Consider the following 19,975-nt stretch of genomic DNA (forward strand, 5'->3'; position numbering starts at 1 on the left):
GATAGTTAAGTCTACTGTAAATACTGTAGTGTTAACTTTGAGTGTTTATGTTCACTTAACACCATAGCACCCCGGAGTTTCCAACTGTGGTAAGTTCATGAAAACAGATAAGTGATAAGCAAATTCAGTCCCTTGAAAGCCTTTTATCTCAATAAAGTAAGCCTCCTCGGGGTAACAGCTATCTTCAGGCATCAAACAAGAACATTATAGTATGTTAGATGTAGCACACCTCTGGTCTTAGATAACTATCAAAAAGGGGCAAGTTTATTAAAAGAAAGCTAGATCTCCAAAAGTTTTAGATAATTTTATTGAAAAAAAAAAAACAACTCATTTTTCTGGACAACTCTACAGCTCATGAATTGTTTCCATTAAAAGAGCCCTTTCTTTCCAAAAATCATTAGGTAACATCCATCAGTTCAGAAATTGGAACCATCTCAGAAGAAAGCCCTCAAGTACCACCCCTTCCACAATGAATTTGAAGGTAACATACAGAAAGACCACATCGTGTGATAAAACATGATTTTTGCAGTTAGCCTAGACACACTATTTTTGAGCCAAGATTGTTTAAAGAATGCCACAACACTGTCACTAGATGTTGCATTTACTCAATTTCACAATTAAGTCAAAATCTCATGAAAAGTTAATCAGCCTTTTCAAATAATCCTCATAGTTAGTAACACTTGAATAAGCTCTAGTTGAGGAACTACTTCTTTGCATAAGTCAGTACACTAAAACTGAAGTTCAACAGAACTGGTGAAACAAGCTTAAATTTATAACTGAAGCAGTTTATATATAGTATTAACTTATAATACAAATAAACCTCTCAGTGTACCTGTTTACACTGAAGAGTTCACAGACAAACGCAATACCTTCACAGTTACTTTAAGTCATCTTAAATAAATTCCACTAAAAACACTGTATGGTAGTATTCCACATATGTCACAAGCAAGCAATCCTTTGTACTCAGAAATATGCATGAGTATTTTTCCTCTGCCCTCAAATACTGCCACAAAAAAAAAAAAAAAAAAAATCCAACAACTCACAAACTGGTCACCTCGAACATTTTTTAGTAGTAATTAGAAATATAATTACAGAGTATGAGGGCACCGTATAACTGACACAGAAACCAGCTATAATAAAGTTACAGGTTCAGGTTTTTCTTGAGAACAGATGTCTTCCTGGAAAAACTATCTACCACACCAGCAGACCTTATTAATGTTTTAAAAAGAGCGCTATGAACAGACAGTCAGCACTAACTATATCTGGAACTGCTCTGCAGTACAGGCTGAGCAGATGCTCAAGTCAAGAGCAGCCAACTGTGTATTGTGCAAGAAGTTGCAGGCTGGGGAGGATGATTTTTTTTGTTAGTTCGGTGGTGCAGAAAAAATGCCCTTCAGCCCAATGTAAACTATTTCTAGATTAATCAGGTAATCTGCAGAAAGAGTAACTACCCCTTCTCAGTACCTATGCAGGCACTGAAGCCTGTTTCACAAACATTACTATTTTAAAGCTTAGTGTTCTTTCAGCTACTATTCAAGTAATGAGACCTGCTTAATCTGAAGCTGCATTTAACATCATTTACATGAAACACAAGTAACAAGAGAAAACTATGAACAAGTGTCATTATGAGGAAGTAGTTCTTTAACTGCTTCCTCTTGAAGAAAAGTGCAAATGTACTAAATTACTAGTTTATACATTCTTGGCCTTACCTAAAGTATGTAGTGGGAAAGCATCATAAAGCTGACAATACAAAAAAGCCACAGCCACAGACCATGAGACAAATTTCCCTCACTGGGTGAGATTCACAGCCTTCACTGGTTAATATGTTTTTCAGTGTGTCAAAAAGATCTACCTACTTATCTGTGCAACAATGCTGCTTGGTTCCACTGCGTGGTTCTTCCTGTTTACTTCTACCGCAGTAAGACAAGATGGTCTGCATTGGCTATGCTCTTCCTTGCTCTTTTACTGATGTGAAGAGGGTCATGGCATGGCTTCTTCAATTGGCAGTGGCTGTGCACTTAGGAGAAGACCAGAAGTTTCTTGTATGCATACCAGTCAGATAAAACTTAACAAAACTGCGTGTGCAGCAGAAAAGGAGATATCAGTAAGTGACCACAACCTTTTCTAAATTTAGACAGTGCTACACACATATTACATGGGTTTGTGAATGAGTGACCTTTGAAAACAGAGGCACCGGTGACAGTTGCATGTAGAAGATGCAGTAAGAATTAAAAATCTTAATACAGAAGGTTTACATCACATTTTGCCATCAGCTTTTGTAAGTAAGAGTTATAATTAGTGAATACTGTTTTTACATCATTTTATTTTAAGGCCACTACCTTAATCTGAAAGCTTGATTTCTACATACAAGTACATAGGTGGATTGATATTACACCACACTGCTTCTTTAAGGTGGTCTTTTTTTTTTAAGCTTCATTTGACTTCTTGAGGAGCAAACTTAATCTGCCTTTAGAGATTATGTCCTCAAGAATTCACAAAACATTTTCACCTTAATGTCACTATAGTCTGTCCATAAATAATTTAGCATATGTAGACTTAGAAAAAAAAATAAAAAATAGAAAACACCCAGCTAAACAATGCCACAGCCAGTTAGCACTACATTGTTCCCCATTCTCAGTTTTCTTTGCTATTATGCTCCCATCCAGTAACAGAGAAGTTAATAAATAACAGGGGAAGCATTTTCCTTTTGCAGTGTATTTGCATGTAATTTCCAATGCCAGCTTTAGCTGAATGCATTTAAGATATTAAAAAGTAGCATAATTTATTTCTGACTAATGACCAGAGCTGGCTATTCTAATAACATAGGATGGATTTTGGAATAATTTCTTGGGAAAGCATTTCTAAACCACTCAAAGTTTTCCTGACATTAACTTCTGCAACCTTATTAGGATTATTAGATGAACTCTCATGCGTATTTTATCAGAAAAGAACTTTAAGCATTAACAACTTTATTTCAACAAAAAGAATTTTCAAGGCCCCTTTGTAACTAGCCCATTTCATCACTTGTACATGTATCAGATGTCAAAAACATTAACTGCACGAGTTTACTGAACCAATTATCCAATCTTGAATAAAGGCTTGTACTTTTCTGTAACCATCAACTTTAAATAAATTCCCCTCTTCAGAGGGCAGAACTGGTTACAACATCCTAAGTCATGCAAACACAACAGTGAACAAACATGACTCTTCTGAAATTAAGCCACATCCAGGACACCAGCAGCCACTAACTGCCTTGAAAGCCAGTCTAATCCTTCAAAAAGTCCCGTACCACTTCGGGCATCACACCCCTGGATATACCAGCTACGGCCACAGCAGAGCTTATGGAGACTCAGCAGTTCTGTAATTTCTTCTACTGAAAGGGCGCCTGCTACATCCTGCAACAGAATCAGATACACAGACTCAGTTATTCTGTACTCAAACATTTTAAACTGACAGCTTAGATTAAGGCTATGGATTACATAAAAGCTTTCCAAACCTCAAAATCAAATAAAACAGTGACAAGTTCACTACTTGCTATCACAAAAATAAAAACAGACTGCTAAATGTACTAGGCACTTTAGGAATATAAGGAAATACATGGAAAACATCTACATTTTATCCTTTCCGTATTACCATTCCCATTCCTGTAAGGGAGGATTGAGGAAGTTTGAATTTGATACACAAACTGAGGTAAAGGGTAGCAGAAAGAAAAAAAAAATCACAAGTACCTGTTTATTAGCAAAGATCAAGAGCAAGGCATCCCGCAACTCCTTTTCTGTTAATAATTTTGCAAGTTCACTGTGTGCTTCACTGATCCTGTCTCTGTGACTGCTATCAATAACAAACACAACCGCTATGAAAGAAAAAAAGAAACATTTTACACACATTCAAATACAAACTGTCAAGTTAGCTTTCAGCTAACATTTTTTTCTCCTAGCAGTCTTTTACATAAAGTTTCTCAGCAGCACGTAACTCCAGTTTCAAGAAGACTTTGAAATGCTTTACATACCTCTATACTTTTGACAAAAATCTAGAACTCACCTTGAAACAAGGAAGAAGTCTGCAGTTTTAGGCCTAGTTTTTTTTTTTTTTTTTTTTTTTTTTAAAAAAAAAAAAAAAAGGCTGTGCAAGTTTTAACTGCTTTGGTCTAAAACCAGATTTACCTTGTGTGGATTGAGTATCCTTGTTCAAATCATTTTTGATCCATTTATGTTACTCACACACAATGGTTTCAATTTCCTTTAGCTGGCTGCAAAATGTACAGTTAAGCCAAATCAGCACAGCTGTCCTGAGCTATGGACTAGATATTGCAAAGACTATGATGGACTCGACACAGAGACAGTAAGTTTTACTATGCACCACAGAAAGTAACCAAGGTGCCAGAAAGACCAGAGAGTTAGGTGGACAGAATTCAAACTCACTGTGTTTTAAATACACAGAGAGATAAATAAATAATACTACCAAAACCAAACAAAACTTACTGCAAGGATGCACCAGGTTAAATGATTAGATTTTGGTCTCCAGCTTACAATTCTTAAAGGCTGACATAACTCTATGCTACTGGTATTTATTGTGTAAGATTTAATACATCAACAAAAACCCAAGATCAAAATTTTAAAAGTTTGTGAAGATGAGGGTGATTGAAAATGTTAAAGTTTGCAACGAAGGCTAAACAATGCACAAAACAGAGGATGTAAAACTAGTGTTTTCTCATTCCTAAGTATTTCAGGCAATTCACAGTGAATTCATGAAGAGAAGCCCCTTTATAAGTTGGAAAACACTACAAAGCACTTACAGAAGGACAGCGTTAATTTGAAATCAGCATCATTTATAACAAATTTTTTTTTAGTAAAGTGCTTGATTCTGAAATCTAGTCCACAAGTAGGATCTCAGACTGCAATGCAAAGAAGTTGCAGAACTTTGTAGAATTTAGAGGCTCCTAAGACTGAGTATTTTAATTTCAAGTGCTGTTTAAACTTTGTACCTGACAAGTACTACTTTTCACTACACAAACTTTGGAACCCTGCACCTTGACTGTTGTCAGAGAAAACCAGATTAACAGAAACTCTAATTTTGTTTGGCTTCATGAATTGTCTGATGGATTTGTGGAGAAGACACCCTTATCATACAGCAGACACAATGAACAACTAGATTAAAATATTATAACTCATGAATCTAGCAGCTGAAATTTGTATTAGATGAAAAATATTCTACGATTATAAATGATTTCTATTAATTGCTTTTTTGGCTCTGAAATACAAGTCAGAAGACAAAATATGGTTTAAAAGTTGCATTAGTCTCACCTTGTGTATTGAGATAATAATGCTTCCACAAGGGCCTCAACTTGTGCTTCCCTCCTACATCCCAAATAGTAAACTTCAGATTCTTGTATTCTACTGTTTCAACATTAAAACCTAAATAAAAACATTTGAATTTTATAATCTTGTCTATGAACATAGGCTAGTCAAATTCTACAGGTAAGTCAAACATTCAGAAAATCCTTACATTTAAGTTGTTGCGACTAACCTATTGTTGGAATTGGCTGCATGAATTCATCTTGCTTTAACTTAAACAAAATAGTTGTTTTGCCAGCTCCATCTAATCCTAGAGTAACAACCCGAATTTCCATTTTTGGTCCAATATGTACCCTGTTGTCCTGGAAGAAACAGCATACACAAACAAGTTTTGGAGATTAATGTTATAAGGCCTGTATTTGTAAGATACTTATGTTCTCACTATTTGTGAAGCCATTAAATGGATGGACCATAAAAGTGCAAGGCACTTCTGTCAATAATATGGATCACCACTACAGAAGTTACTGGATGTTAACTTGTAACTTCTACCTGTGTTATCATATCTCCTAAAAAGCCATCCACAGACATCTTACGCTTGTGTATCTGTACTTAACATTTCAGATTCTTTTATCATTTGTGGCTCAAACACCACAACAAGTTGCTTATAGCAATTAAAATTATCTGACCAGCAAACTGTTGGTTTTGTAGCTTTTCCACTATGTTTTGTCACGTTATCAATGCTCCCAGCTACAGTCATTTCATTGCTGAAGGCTCCACTGCTATACTTCTTCACCTCAATCCATTTTCAGACCTTTGCAACTTGAAAACAGCAACATTAATTGCTTTAAGCAGTAATCCGAAATGGCGATTTTAAAAACCAGACATATCACAAAATAAGTCTTGGTTGCAGGCAAGGAAAAGAATCCCTATTTGTAGTTCAGACAAAGCTACCATAAAAACTGAATGAACTGAAGCTTGTGTTATGAACTGAAATATATAGTAGATTTTTTTGGTTTTTAAATAAAGGTTTGCAATATTCAGGAAACATAAGCATTGTGCAGGAGTTATGCTGCTGTTGTGAAAAAGCCAAAAGACATAAGGTGTAATTTCATAGTCTGAACTAAATATACAGCAAATCAGGGACATTTCCAAAGAAAGGTGCTTCTAGAATTCACAAATACTAACTGAATGTTTAAAGGAAAGCAGCTGATGTTCAAAGAAAGCTACTGATGTAGCCAGTCGTTAAACGTTAAATTATTATTTCTCACACTAATTATAGCACAGTGGTTTTGTTGCTCAAATACCAGACAGTACTCATCATCTGAAAAGATACTATGGCTTGATGCTGAACTGCCTGAATTTGCTGCAATAAATGCAGTATCATAGTGAAGATATGTTATTCCTGCTTTCTTTAAAATACAATTTGGCCTTCATAAAGTGAATGGGATTAAATATACCTTTGTAAAAGTAACAGGAATGCTAGCATCGAGCTGTACATGATCTGCAAGTTCTGTAAATTGCTGCTGCTGTTTCTGTAATGTCTCAAGCAATCTTGTAATTTCCTGTTTAGCCAATACTACTCTACAGTCATCCTAAACAGAAAAAGAAAAAAACACAGAAAATGCATTTCTTTCAGTAACATGCTTAGTACAAACAAATCAAGACATAAGTAAATATGACAGTTGGAGATGAAGTATTTTAAATAGAAATACTCCAGTTAAAGAAACACCTACAAAAAACATTTAAAATTATGATACAAATATGTAGGCCGTGTCATTCTTGCTTAATACTAGGAGACACTAAATGGTTCTGTGGCTGTAAAAAAAAAATAAAATCTTTAACCCCTCTTAGTCCTCTTAAGAATAAAGATTAGAAAAGAGAATAATATAATACATAAAAAATATTTATATAATTCCAGCAGCTGTAATACAGCTGCTGCTTTGCAGCCAACGTACTTAACACAAGAACAAAATCCACAGTTAATAAGAAAATTTGCATAGTTAGAACATACATTTCACTAAACAACCAGACACTAGTTCTAAACAAATTTTAAGTCTGCATAAATATCACATTAATGAAGTTACTTCTCACACTCAGTTTACTGTTCACTACATATGCAATTTATTTTGTTATCATTAAATAAAGAGAATAAAACACCAACCAGATATCCGTATGTTGCCACTTTCTTCACACATTAGTGTGATATTGAATTGCCCACACTGCAAATGCTAGAGAAAGTTATTTAGTCCAAACACAGTTTTTCCTACCAGCCTTGCATGACAACTATCTTCAAACACTCATATTAGTAATTACAACTGTAAAATCCTTCCCATATATATTTTTACGTTTTCTTATTTCACTTTTCTCTCACCTCCTTCCCACAAACCTCAAAAACATATTACTCTAGACTAAAGAGTCATGTTACAAAATTTATAGCAACTGGACAATTTGATGCTGTTGTACTGACTATCCTTGTTTAACACCCCCTTATAAAGAACATTGGCAATCTCTTGTTATATAATTATTGTCTTAAGACAAACATTCTAAAGGAAAATAAACGCAGAGTACCACACAAACTTTGTTTGTAGCCTAAACTTAAACCATGGTGCTAGTTCTGTTACAGGATGTTATGGCTCACTTGCCAACTCACCTGTTGTAAAGTCTTTTCACAATGAAGGCAAGCTGTTGAAACCTGTGACAATAGGATGGTCATGTCTTCTTGCTGTTGCCTAAGCCAAATCAACTTCTCTCTTACATGAGCATCAACAACACTAAGAGCCATTTCCTCCTGACGACAAAGGGTTTCATGAAGATCAGAAAAATAGGCTCGGACACATGAGCGAGCGTTCTCTGCAGTCCCTGGCACCTACAGTGTTACAAAAGAACAAGACCAATAAAGACACCGGTTGATTGCAGAAGCATATTTTTTTTGTTTCATTCTGATTTCTAAATTATTTTCAGATCTGGTGAGCTACATCAAAGTTCAATACGCAGTTATACAGTCTGATCAGCAGTAAGACCAAGATCCTCCAAGAACTCACTCCTATAATCAAGCAGCTTATTATATATATATGTATATATATAAACATATATATACACACACACCCTACCAGAAAGTTCCTACTGACCAACCAGGTCTAAAAACCCCAGTAATATTGTAACACCTGAGGACAGACATGCAATCTGTCACTATACTTCAATACTATACTTGCAATTATACAGCTTTTCCTACTGCTTCTCTATTTTCGTGCAAATTAAAAGCTACTGTGATGGACTACAACTTCCCTGCTGTCTCAATAGTGACAGAGAACTTGGTAGAGACAGTAGTCTCATCTCTTGGTAGAGAGAACTTAAGGTCTTGTCTTACTAAGCCTATGTATAATTTTCAGAGCAATTCCTTGAAATGAAAGCATTGTAATAAGTTATAATTCACTGCTCTGAAAAAAAAATTCTTCATTTGTTAGAAGCTTAAGAACAACCTTATAAACCATATCTGAGTTATTATAAACAGTAAAAATGAAAAAAAAACAACAAACAACATAGCATACATGTTCTGTATGGGCCATTCCAACTCCATCTTCAACTATTTGTTCTCCTCCTTCTATATGCTGAACTATTCCAACTAATTTTCTTGAATAATCTGAGATTTCTTCTGTGAAAGTTCGTATGCAGTGGGCCATGTCTAAAATGGATGCACGAATCTGGTTTGCTTCTGGTTCCAAGACAGAATGCTATTAATTAAAAAGCAATGTATCAAAGATCAAGCACAAATATCTTTCTTATTCATCTTCTATATCTTGCTAAATATTAAAATCTACATGTATTATATGAATTCAATAAATTAGATAAATGCATTCATCAGGAGTTACAGATTATGCTGACACTAAGATACATATCTAGCAATTACACATGTACACATATAAATTTGCCTGTTTACAATAACTACTTCAAAAAAACAAACAAAAACACACACACACACACACACAAAAAAAACAAAAAACAAAAAACAAAAAACTGTGCTTGGACCACACCAGGTTGGGTGAACCTAGTTTTTACATGAAGAATAACAACTTTTGGGACAGATGATTCAATATCATAACAAGTTCAGAAAAGCATCAAATAAAGGGACAGTCAACCATAACATTTAAATAACTTAAAGTCATAAAAATGTTTTTTTCCTTGTCATTTTTACTATGGAAGTTATCTGAAATGAAGGAAAAAGGAAAGAACAGTACGCTGTTATTTCTATAAAGACATATCAAGAATCTGTCCTTCTCTACTGATGATCTTGCATACTGTAATTGGATAAAAAATTATGCAAGCCATCCCATGGCATGACTTGAAACAAATTCTTAGTAGTACCTTATGACCTTGATGCTTCCCGTATTCTTTGCAGACACAACACATAAGAGGACTGGCCTGACAGCCCTCTTCCAAACAGACAAACTCAATAGCATGCACTTGGTGTTGGGAGCACATTGTCTTCTCATGAGGCTTATCAGCAAGAGGTACACGCTTGTGTTTCGCTAGTGTCTTTGTAGAATGAGTAAGCTGGGAACAGTCTGCACACAGGTGAGTGGCACAAACAGTGCAATAAACAGATGCAACATGGGCTTCATCTTCATCACAACGAATGATACTCTTAAAAAAAAGAAAAGAAAAGTTGTTAACATTTCATGCCAATTACTGGGAAAAAAAAACAACAAACAACCGAATGGAAGACGTGTTATCAATATGCACTGCTTTGAAAACTTGATTTTAAGTTCCTAATAGATCTTTACAAAATAAAATAGTTTTCTTCCCCATAAACTCCAATATACTATTCTAGGAGTGTTCAGTGATTCTATAATCCAAGCTTCAGTAGAAGTTATAAAAATTTGTAGGCTAAAATACATCAGGCTCCAGACATTTCCTTCAACAGAGAGAAATTTACAGAGACAAAACACCAACAGAAAATTATGTACTTAGAACAATCACCTACTCCTAGAACACTATCTGCATACCAGTTGTTAATAAGATGCTAAATCAGTCAATTTTGATAATGAAATGCTATCACATGATGTAGTCACATCAAATGACTGTAGAAGGCAACTATTTGGAACAAGGAGTTGCTGTGAAGTCCTTAGGAAGAGTTTCTAGTAAGTTCTAGAAAACTCTTCTAAAATTATTGTTAATAAAATATCTGAGTAACCTTTTTAAAAAAGGATAGAAGTCTAAAAAAGGGAGAAATACACATGCTTCATGTAACTACTACTTCTTTGATTTAGTCAGTGCATATTAGAATTTAATTTTGAAGCAATTACTTAAAACCTCAATACTAGATACTAAAAGAAAACAACTTTAATAGTGAAATTACATTTGCCAATGAAGTTACTTATTTTTTTCCCCATCTAAAGACTATTTTAAGCAAACGTAACAGTTTTTTGCTTTTTTTCAAACTCAGTACCTCTCCAGAGAGACCGATAGCTTCTTCTGCCGTCCCACACTGCCCAGCAGGTCCATTCTGCAAACGTTCCAAGAGTTCCAACAGAGCAAAATTCTTTTTCAAGCCCCAGACACCAGAATCTCCTATTTTTGAGGAAGACGGAGGCAGAATAGAAGCATTAGAATCTCCACAAACCACAGGCAAGATTCTGACAAATACTAGGACATATAATTATGGTGAGATACCACTATCACACTTTCTATCTAAGCTCACACTACCTTTCTATCCTCTTCTTTCCTTCCATCATTGAACTATTTATTGTTTATGCAGATTTTCCCAACTTAAGAAATGCCAAGATTATTAAATGCTTATAAAAACTCAGTAAGAACACTTGTAAAATAATCTGTGAAAGCTAACAACTAAGGACTATAAGGAACACAAACTATAATGCATATTAAAAAAATTAATACATTTTGCATAATTGTGTACCATTAACATTTCTGCTGTACTAACAGAAGCTATGAAGAACTCACACCGACCGACCTCATATTCCCTGAATCACAAGATGCAACACCTACTGCAGATATCATCCCAGTAAAAAGAAAAAAAAAAAAGTAAGAATTAAAACAATGTTCAGAACTATTTGATAGAGAAAAAGATCTACTTTCCTGCAGGGAGTATGAGAGAAAGAAGTCTATGTCTACTGCTGCATCACTCTTATTTTGTAGAGGTTAATAGGAAGCAACACAAAGAACATCAAAAACATAATAGCATCCTGGAGACTGCTGCTAAATGCTACCTCAGTAGGCTACGTACCATATGAACACCTTAGTGATTACTTCTCCAAGAAAGTATAACCCACTGACTTTTTTCAGCAACAGCATCATAAAGGTATTTTCTCTGTTGAAGCATCACCTGCGAGCACTACTAGACGTTTACTTTTTAGTCCTTACAAAATCACTGAATGGTTAAGGTTAGAAGGGTCCTCTGGAAGTTACCAAGCCAGGCTACCTACAGCAGGTTGCCCAGGACCACGTCTTTTGAGGATCCCAGAGGAAGGAGACTCCACAACCACTCTGGGTAGTCTGTTCCCTTGTTCCATCACCCGCATCATTACAAAACACTTCCTGACGTTCAGTGGGAACCTCCTGTGTTCCATTTTGAGCCCACTGCCTCTCGTCTTGATGTTGGGCACCACTGGTTGGTCCATTCTCTTCTGTCATTCTCGAACTGAGAGAGACAGAATTACCTTCTTAGGTGGAAAGCCTTCAGCACCTTCCCCAGAGCAGAGAGGTTATATATAATGGACATGTAATAGCACACATTCTAGTAGGATGCTATCAGGTATTCCTCAAACAGGATACATGCTATTTTCAAGGACTGAGTTGTCATTGATTAAGCTGCGATAGAGTTAATTTTCTTCCTAGTGCTGTGTTTTGGATTTAGGATGAGAATCATATTGGTAACACACCAACACTTCAATACAAGCACTGCTCAGTCATGACTAAGTCGAGGACTTTTCAGCTTCTCACACAGCGCTGCCAATGAGGAGCCTGGGGGTGCAAGAGCTGCAAGGGGACAGAACCGGGACAGCTGGGCCAGACACAGCACTGCTTGGGCATCAGTCAGCAACCAAGTGCATCGTGTATCACCTATTTTGTATATTCCTTTACCATTAGTATTCCTCCACCTTTCTTTTCTGTTCTATTAAACTGTCTTTATTTCAATCCACATGTTTTTGCCCCCTTTACCCCTCTGTTTCTCCCCCCCAACACAGTGGGAAGTCTGGGAAGGTGGAGTGAACAGATGGCTGCATGGTACATAGGTGCCTGCTGGGTCAAACCACAGCACAAGTATACAGAACCCCATGTTTTTGTAGTTACACAACATCTAGAGAGTTATATTTGATTAGCTGCAGTAGGCTGACTACCACAGCTGAATCACAACTATGTACTTCCACAAACCTGGATAATGTGAGAAGAGTTATTTTTAAAGAAGCTGTGTTGAACTCACTCAGGCTCTCCTCACAGAAGAGATAGTGTACCATTTCTGTATTCCCCTGTTTCTGGAGTACCAGAATTGGAGAACCATTTCTGTGTTCTTGTTGTTTTTACTTTCAGGGGCAGATCAGTTTCTGAGGATATCTACAGCCTGAACTGTGCATTATTACTGCGGAGTTTGGGACCAGTTCAAGTCCTAATTAACACTAACAAGGCTGTTCATATATACCACTTATAGTCAATCAAGGTACAGGTTGTAATTATTTGTTAATGGTTCCTAATTTGGAAGGGACAAATCAAGAAGCCTGTGTTCTTCCCCCAGCCTCAACACTACAGTAAGACTCAAAGAAGATGTCACCTGCTGTTGGTATATGGACTTTATTATGATCTGTTCATAATAAAATTGGTAGAACATACATAAATATTGGCCTACAATTACCTTAAAGGAGGGTATAGTGAGGTGGGGATCAGTCTCCTCCCCCAAGCACCAACTGATATGACGAGAGGAAAAGACCTCAAGTTGTGCCAAGGGAGGTTTAGGTTGGATATTAAGAAAAATTACTTCACTGAAAGGGTTGGGCAGCATTGGGACAGGCTGCCCAGGGAAGTGGTTGAGTCACCATCCCTGGAGGTCTTCGACAAATGTGTAGGTAGAGAGCTCAGGGAAATGGTTTAATGGTGGACTTGGCAGTGCTAGGTTAAAGGCTGGATTAGATGATCCCAGAGGTCTTTTCCAGATGAAATGATTCTGTGATTCTCAAGCTAATAAGGGAAAACAAATCCCCATTAAGCCTCCAAACTTCCTGTTTTCCTAACAGGAATCACAGAATCCATGAATGCTTATGATTTCATAATAAGTTATTTTACTCAGCACTTGAAACCACCTATTTATGATTAAAGACAAGCTTAAAAAGTTACTGAATTATATCCAACATGACTGCTGAATACAAAGAGCACTTCTTTGGGCACTGAAAGAAAGGCAGTTTTCTCACATAACACTGATGTTATTCAGATGTTTACTGAAGAACACAGACTGTTTACTGTAGGAAAAGAAATATGGGGATTTTGCTACCTTGGAGTACAATGATACAAAGTACAACACTTGCAATGTTACAGGCAGAGCATGGGTACTGATATGCATCCTTTTATATAACTAAGGAAACATCCAGAAGTGCCTTGTTGTATTTGCAAATAACCTGTACTAGCTTGATATTGACTTATCTATTTTATTATCTTTTGAACTGTGTTCAAAAGAAAAGATAGAAATACTTGTGACTGCTTTATTTAACTTAAATTTCGCTTCAAGTGTGATCTGGAAAATACAATTTTAGAAAGCAATGCCAAATCAAGGAAGCTGGGCTGCCTCTCATAATTCAGATGCAAAGATTAGCAGAACAGCAACTGTAACCAGGGGTTGGTTCAGAGATCAGATGATCTCTAAAAGCTCTTGACATTTTCAGTCCACATATTTGGCGTCTGACAGGAGTCTGCCTCTGACACAAACTCACAGAAATTATATCCCAAGTGTCTACTCAAAGAGAAAGTCCAGGCCAGTTGAACTGTCTGGTTCTCCTGAGTCTTTCATCTCTTCCGAATTATGCAGCCCTGTGGTGGCCTGGTAGCTGTACACCCTCTGCATCCTTCAGGAATTCAGATGTTGTCTCAGCAATCCTATACAGGCATTCAGCCTTTCTTGCTCAGCACTGAGATCTGGCAAACACTCCATAAATTCTGGTGTATAGTACTAGTGAGAGTCCTGTTCCAAACAGACATGGATTACCGTGAGCTGCATGCAGTTATAGTAACCAGAAGAACAGCCTACCCATCCCAAACACTCCTGTTTCACTGCTCCTCAGCTTGGTACCCACAGATGGACAGTAACCAGTATTTTCATCATTGGGATCTCCAGCTCCCAAGCAGCTTGGATTTGCAGCACACAGAAATACAAGCCAAAAAGGACCTTCGTAGCATTAAACACACACTTCAAATATATTCATTACATGAAGAGCAATGCTTTTAAGGGTCAGATGTGTCACAATATTGCTTGCAAGAAAGGGTTTCGCAAAGGCAACAACAGATCCGCAAGTTCTGTTCAAACCCAAACAGCTACATGATTCTGCGATCAGCAAAAGGACATACATTTTAGCAAATATTCTGTTTCTGGAAAAGGGACTATAAAAATCCTGCATATTCAGCTTACATTTTCAACACAGTTGATCAATATTTATTTTATATTAAAAAACAATGCTAAAACATGAGTTGTGTAAATACATCTGCTTAGTCTCTTAGACTTTAGCTCAAATTCTGCTTTGGTAGCAAGTGTAAAAGAGTCTAGTGATCTCATCCTCATGCCTACAAGGGATGTTTGTGCCCATTACAAAGCCATCGCACAATCTGACTGTCTCTTTTCTAAGGAAGAAGAAGACATGAATAGCAGGAAGTTTGTCAGCCTGGAACGAGATAGTGACAGAGCGGCATGGAGACACTACGATGGAGTCCAGCCAACAACACAAATGCCATTTTCAAACGCATGAAGCTTGTCTGGGGAAGGATTATAAATAATCCAAGTAATAAAAGAGTGACTTATGTCTAAATACCTGAACAAAGAAGAGAGAATGTTATATTATAGCCACAGTTTCTTGCACAATGTTTTGAAATTTTATCCTAGCACTCGAACACTAGCGAAAGAATATATAAATGTAAACAACACCAGTGGGCATTCCCTGGAGTATGCCAAAGTCTGCACACATCAGCTGAACAATTTTTAATGAGAGAAAGTAGTTCAGGTTCTGTAGCATGATGATCACAAGAGTTCACCTGAGCCACACTACTAAAGGTCTCCTCAGCAGAGCTGCTTGGCTATAATGAAAAGCCGGTCTCTGACATAAGCACACCCTTCCCAACAGTTCCCTGGTCTACATACTTTGCAAAACAAACAAACTGAAGAACCTCCCCCCCACCCCCAAAAAAAAAAAAAAAAGCACGAAATCCCTCCAATCCCACATAGGATAGGGAAGAGAAAAAGCAGGTTGCTAGAAATGAATCACCTCTTCTCCTACGTAAGAATATTTTGAGGGAAAGAAACTTTCTAAGAGGAGTCTTCTTCTAAAGAGACTGTTACATAGATTATACTGTGTAAATAAAGAATCTCCAGGATATATGGCTTCAGAAGTCTGAAAATTGAAAAATATTTCCTATTATATCTTTTTTCTGTTAAAGAATGTTAATTCACCTGGCAGCTTGCATACCTTCAACAAGTATACGCTCATTTAACATTGTCCATTGGAAGATCGGTCACATTAAAAAAGTCTCAAGCAACAAATAAATCTATTTAGACTACTCTGCAAGTAACATGGTTTAGACAGGCTTCAGAATTACCAGTTCTTTACTAGGCATTTACCAGGCATTTTCTGTGATGGCAAGATTTTTTAAGAATTATCAGAATATTTTGCTAAACAAGTAAGCACATTGACAGTTCTTACTTGTGGACTATCTATCCTGACAAAATACTGCTCATCCTGCCTTCTCAAATGGTAACGTACTCATAGAAGAAAGAGGCCAGCAAATTTAAACCAAGCATCCACTTCAGAAGGAAGGGAAAACAAACATGAAAAGACAGCCTTCATATAGCTCCCTGCGTACTTCTTAAAGAGATCTTAAGAATCCTTCTGAGAAGCTAGACAAACGTAGAATTAAATGATTTAGTAATAAAATTTAATACTAGTAAGAGCAAAGGAAAACAAGCAATTCTATCTGCTTAATTATAGGTTAATTATAGCACAGGTTAAATGACTATAGGTTAAAAGCATCCATAAAATCCATAGCTACTAAGGACTTTTGTTCAATGCACGTAGCCTTATGCCTCGATTACAAACTTTTCTTTTGACAGAACTTCTTCTTGACAGCAGTACTATAAAGTAGGTTTAGATACTACATGCCTGCCTGAGGCTAATTCACTAAAGGGTAGAACATTTAATTGCAGAAATGTGCAAAAACAGAGCTTGTTCTCTCACCAGCCATCATATGGACAGGAAGAAAGAACGAGAAGTTGCTTTTATCATGTACAGGTCTGACGTACCTCCCTCTGACCTTCACTCCTGAGCTCTCTATTGGAAAAAGAACCACTACCTCTGCAGGTGTAAGTAACAGCAGCAACTATGAGGTGATAAGGACAAGATAAACGCACAGACTCCTCAAGAAGGGATCACAACAAGATGCCCTCTGGAAAGCACACTTTCACATGCTGTAAACAATATTTCTTGAGACAATTCTTACAGACCTGGTGAGCTGCAATGTGGATAACCCAGTTCTGCCCCAGATCATCAAGCAGAACATGTTTATTCACAGAAGTATTTTTACTCTCAAGCTGTTTTGCTAAAGTTTTTCTGAGCAACTGCTGGTCATAGCATGTCATTTGTCTTTTCAGAACTAGCCATTTCTTCCCTCTTCCTCTGTACAGAAAGATTACTAAACTTCTAAGGTTTCCATTTCATCAGAAGCCTCTAATTATTATATAAGACAAAGTTTTTATAAAAAAACAGTTAATGTTTTTTTCCAACTGTGTTAAACCTAAAACTCAAAAAAAATACTACAGGATGCTTTCAGTTGTCTGATAAAAATCAGAGTAAAAATTACTCAGTGACAAGTTCCCTATTACAGTAAAAAAAGTGTCTGCTTTTAGTTTACAAGATACAAGTAGAGGTCCTAAACAGAAGTTTCACAAAAGCAAGTTTGATTCCTGTGCACTAATTTATTCCTCATAAAAGCACACTTTCAGCTGTACAGTCATAGATAGGATATAAAATAAGTTTAACTCTTTTAACCACATACCTTCCAGCTGTCTTCCCTCCCAGTCCAAACTCCCCTTTCATATGATATATGACCCTGATAATTCTTTTCCTGACTTCTGTTTCCATGAAAGTATCCCAGAATGTGCCTTAATATTTTGTCTCACTCTAGCAAATTCTCTCACTTCCAAGTAAATTCTTATTCAAGCTAATTTGATAATTATACATTCCTTTCATGGACTACTGTTCTAGAGATCCCCCACTCTGAGGATTCTCCTCCATCCAACACTTCTTTTCCACTGTGGTATTCAGAGCTACTGTAGCCAGTTCTATTAACATGTTCATCTTGGTACAAATTCTTATGATAACTTGTTTTCTTTGTAACCCTATGCTCACTAAGCAATTCCTGTTCCAAAGGAATTATAAACATGTGTCATTGCCTAAAATAAACTCCCACTGTGGGATAAAAGCTGTTTCTTATGCTTTCAAATACTCTCTGCATACGCTTCTGCAATAATGAAATTCCTGTTTAAACTATGAGTTACTTCGAACTTGACAACTCCAGTATGAGTTACTTCACATTTAGAACTACTCTATATTTTAAGAAGAGGTTTGTTATTGCTGGTACTTTCCTGTATATCACTTCATCATGAATCTAGACAAAACCGCTTGTCAGAGAAAAATCTATTTAATTGCATAGCTTATTTAGTATTTATGATAACAGGAAACTAACGCCCACACAGGAACCTGAAAACGCTAGCTTAAAATAGACTGGCCACTTTGTAAATAGAAGTTCACAAAAATGCTTTAAGGTATGAAGCTTGCAAGCCCAAGTTCAAGAAGAAGATAATGTTAAAAGCTTAGGACTTCATTTTTCTGAGATACCTATATAATCTAATGCTTAACAGTGCTACTGGCTTCTCTGAAGCAAAAAGAACATACCACGTTTATTAATTGGAAATATTAAAGTACATTAAAGGTCCTCCACTGCAAAAAAAAAAAAAAAAAAAAAAAAAAAAGAAGTCAACACATTTAGCTCACCCATATTATTGAGTCCTATGTACTATCTACATATGTCATCCAGCTATTCACGTACATCATCAATTTTCAGCAGAATCAAAGCAAGAGATTGTAGATTTTGACCAAGTATACTACTGTCTGCAGGCAGGCCTGTAACAGAAATTATTTTTTGTTCCGCTTTTGGTAGAACCTCACAGCACTCTAAATATCCTGGTCTGAATATTTTTAAGAACTTTAGACTTAGATTTCCTTACCCAATTCAGTAACTTGTCGATCAAAAGGACAACGAACCGCTCTGCCGTGAAGGGGAAGCCGGGTGAGGCAGTCATGGCAGACAGTATGGCCACACAGAAGCAGCCGGGGGACCTTGTCACCTTGCAGAGAAAACACATCTTCGCAGACTCCACACTCCAGAACCTACAATTTAAGAAGAGGCCACATTTGTTTGCGAGCTTGTAAGGAGGGGAAGACTCCATGTGATAAACCATTTGACATGTTTTGTAACAGTTTCTGCAATCGCAGCAGAAAGGTTGATTCATCAATTTTGACACAGAAAGGATGATTATATGAGTAACAAAAGAAGAAAAGAGACCAAACAGGACATTTTAATTCTCCAGCATCCTTCCAGAGCACCCCTAGTTCACTTCATTTAATGCACCGCCACAAGAAAAGCCCACTTGTCAATCAGCACACCTAAGAAAGTGGATGCTTCCCTGCAGAGAAAATAAATAAATAAGTAAAAGGACACGAGGGGCAAGACCCTGCCAAAGCAGATGAAGTTTGTGTTGAGAGCCGATCCGCGTGAGGAGGTCTCAGTCATACCAAACCAGCCGCTTATGAAGCTACAAACGCAGCATTGAGGGAGCAGGAACAAACAGCAGGGAGGGGGGGCAGAACACCTCAAACGGCTAACAAAAAGAACAAAATCGATCACCGTGTGGAAAAAAAAAATAAAAAAAAAATAAAAAAAAAGACACCTCGTGAGAGAGCAGCGCCAGCTAACCGCACCCCCCCCCCCCCCCCCGCCTGGCTGCCCTCCCCGGGGGAGCCAGACGCGACGCCCGCTCGCTCCGGGACAGCTCCCCGCTTATGGGGCCGCCTCCCCCGGCCTCGCAGCCCCCCTCACGGCGCCCCCCGGCCGGCCGCAGGAGGGCACAGCCCGCCTCACCTTCACGGCGGCGCCCGCCGAGCCCCGGCTGCCGCTGCCGGCGGTGCTGGAGGCACGGCCGCCATCCTGCGCGGCCCCGGCCCTGTTTACAGCCAGCGCCGCCATCTTGTGGGGGCGGGCAGCGCGAAGGGGCCGACCACCGCCCTCAGGGCACCGCCCCGCTGTGCGCACGCGCATCTCCCCCCACTGACTCTCACCAGACAACTACACCTCCCGTCATGCCCCGCGGGGCGAGACCCCTCCCCAGCCCCCCTCCGTGAGCGGCAATGCCTTCTGGGAGT

The 19,975-nt window shown here is 37.7% G+C and overlaps 1 protein-coding gene across 1 annotated transcript; it reads right to left on the reverse strand.

Annotated features, from left to right (window-relative positions):
- Positions 1 to 289: 289 nt before the first annotated feature.
- TRIM23 (tripartite motif containing 23) lies at positions 290 to 19,805 on the reverse strand. The gene is made up of 11 exons (XM_084305027.1): positions 19,695 to 19,805; positions 18,781 to 18,943; positions 10,741 to 10,862; positions 9,657 to 9,935; positions 8,843 to 9,025; positions 7,945 to 8,160; positions 6,752 to 6,886; positions 5,527 to 5,656; positions 5,304 to 5,414; positions 3,729 to 3,853; positions 290 to 3,395 (listed from the first exon to the last, which is right to left on the reverse strand). The coding sequence occupies exons 1-11, from the start codon at positions 19,797 to 19,799 to the stop codon at positions 3,216 to 3,218; spliced, it is 1,749 nt and encodes a 582-aa protein (XP_084161153.1). The 5' UTR covers positions 19,800 to 19,805; the 3' UTR covers positions 290 to 3,215.
- Between the last annotated feature and the right edge of the window lie 170 nt (positions 19,806 to 19,975).

The sequence above is a fragment of the Netta rufina genome, assembly GCF_964035555.1.
Source record: "Netta rufina genome assembly, chromosome: Z".
NCBI lineage: Eukaryota > Metazoa > Chordata > Aves > Anseriformes > Anatidae > Netta > Netta rufina.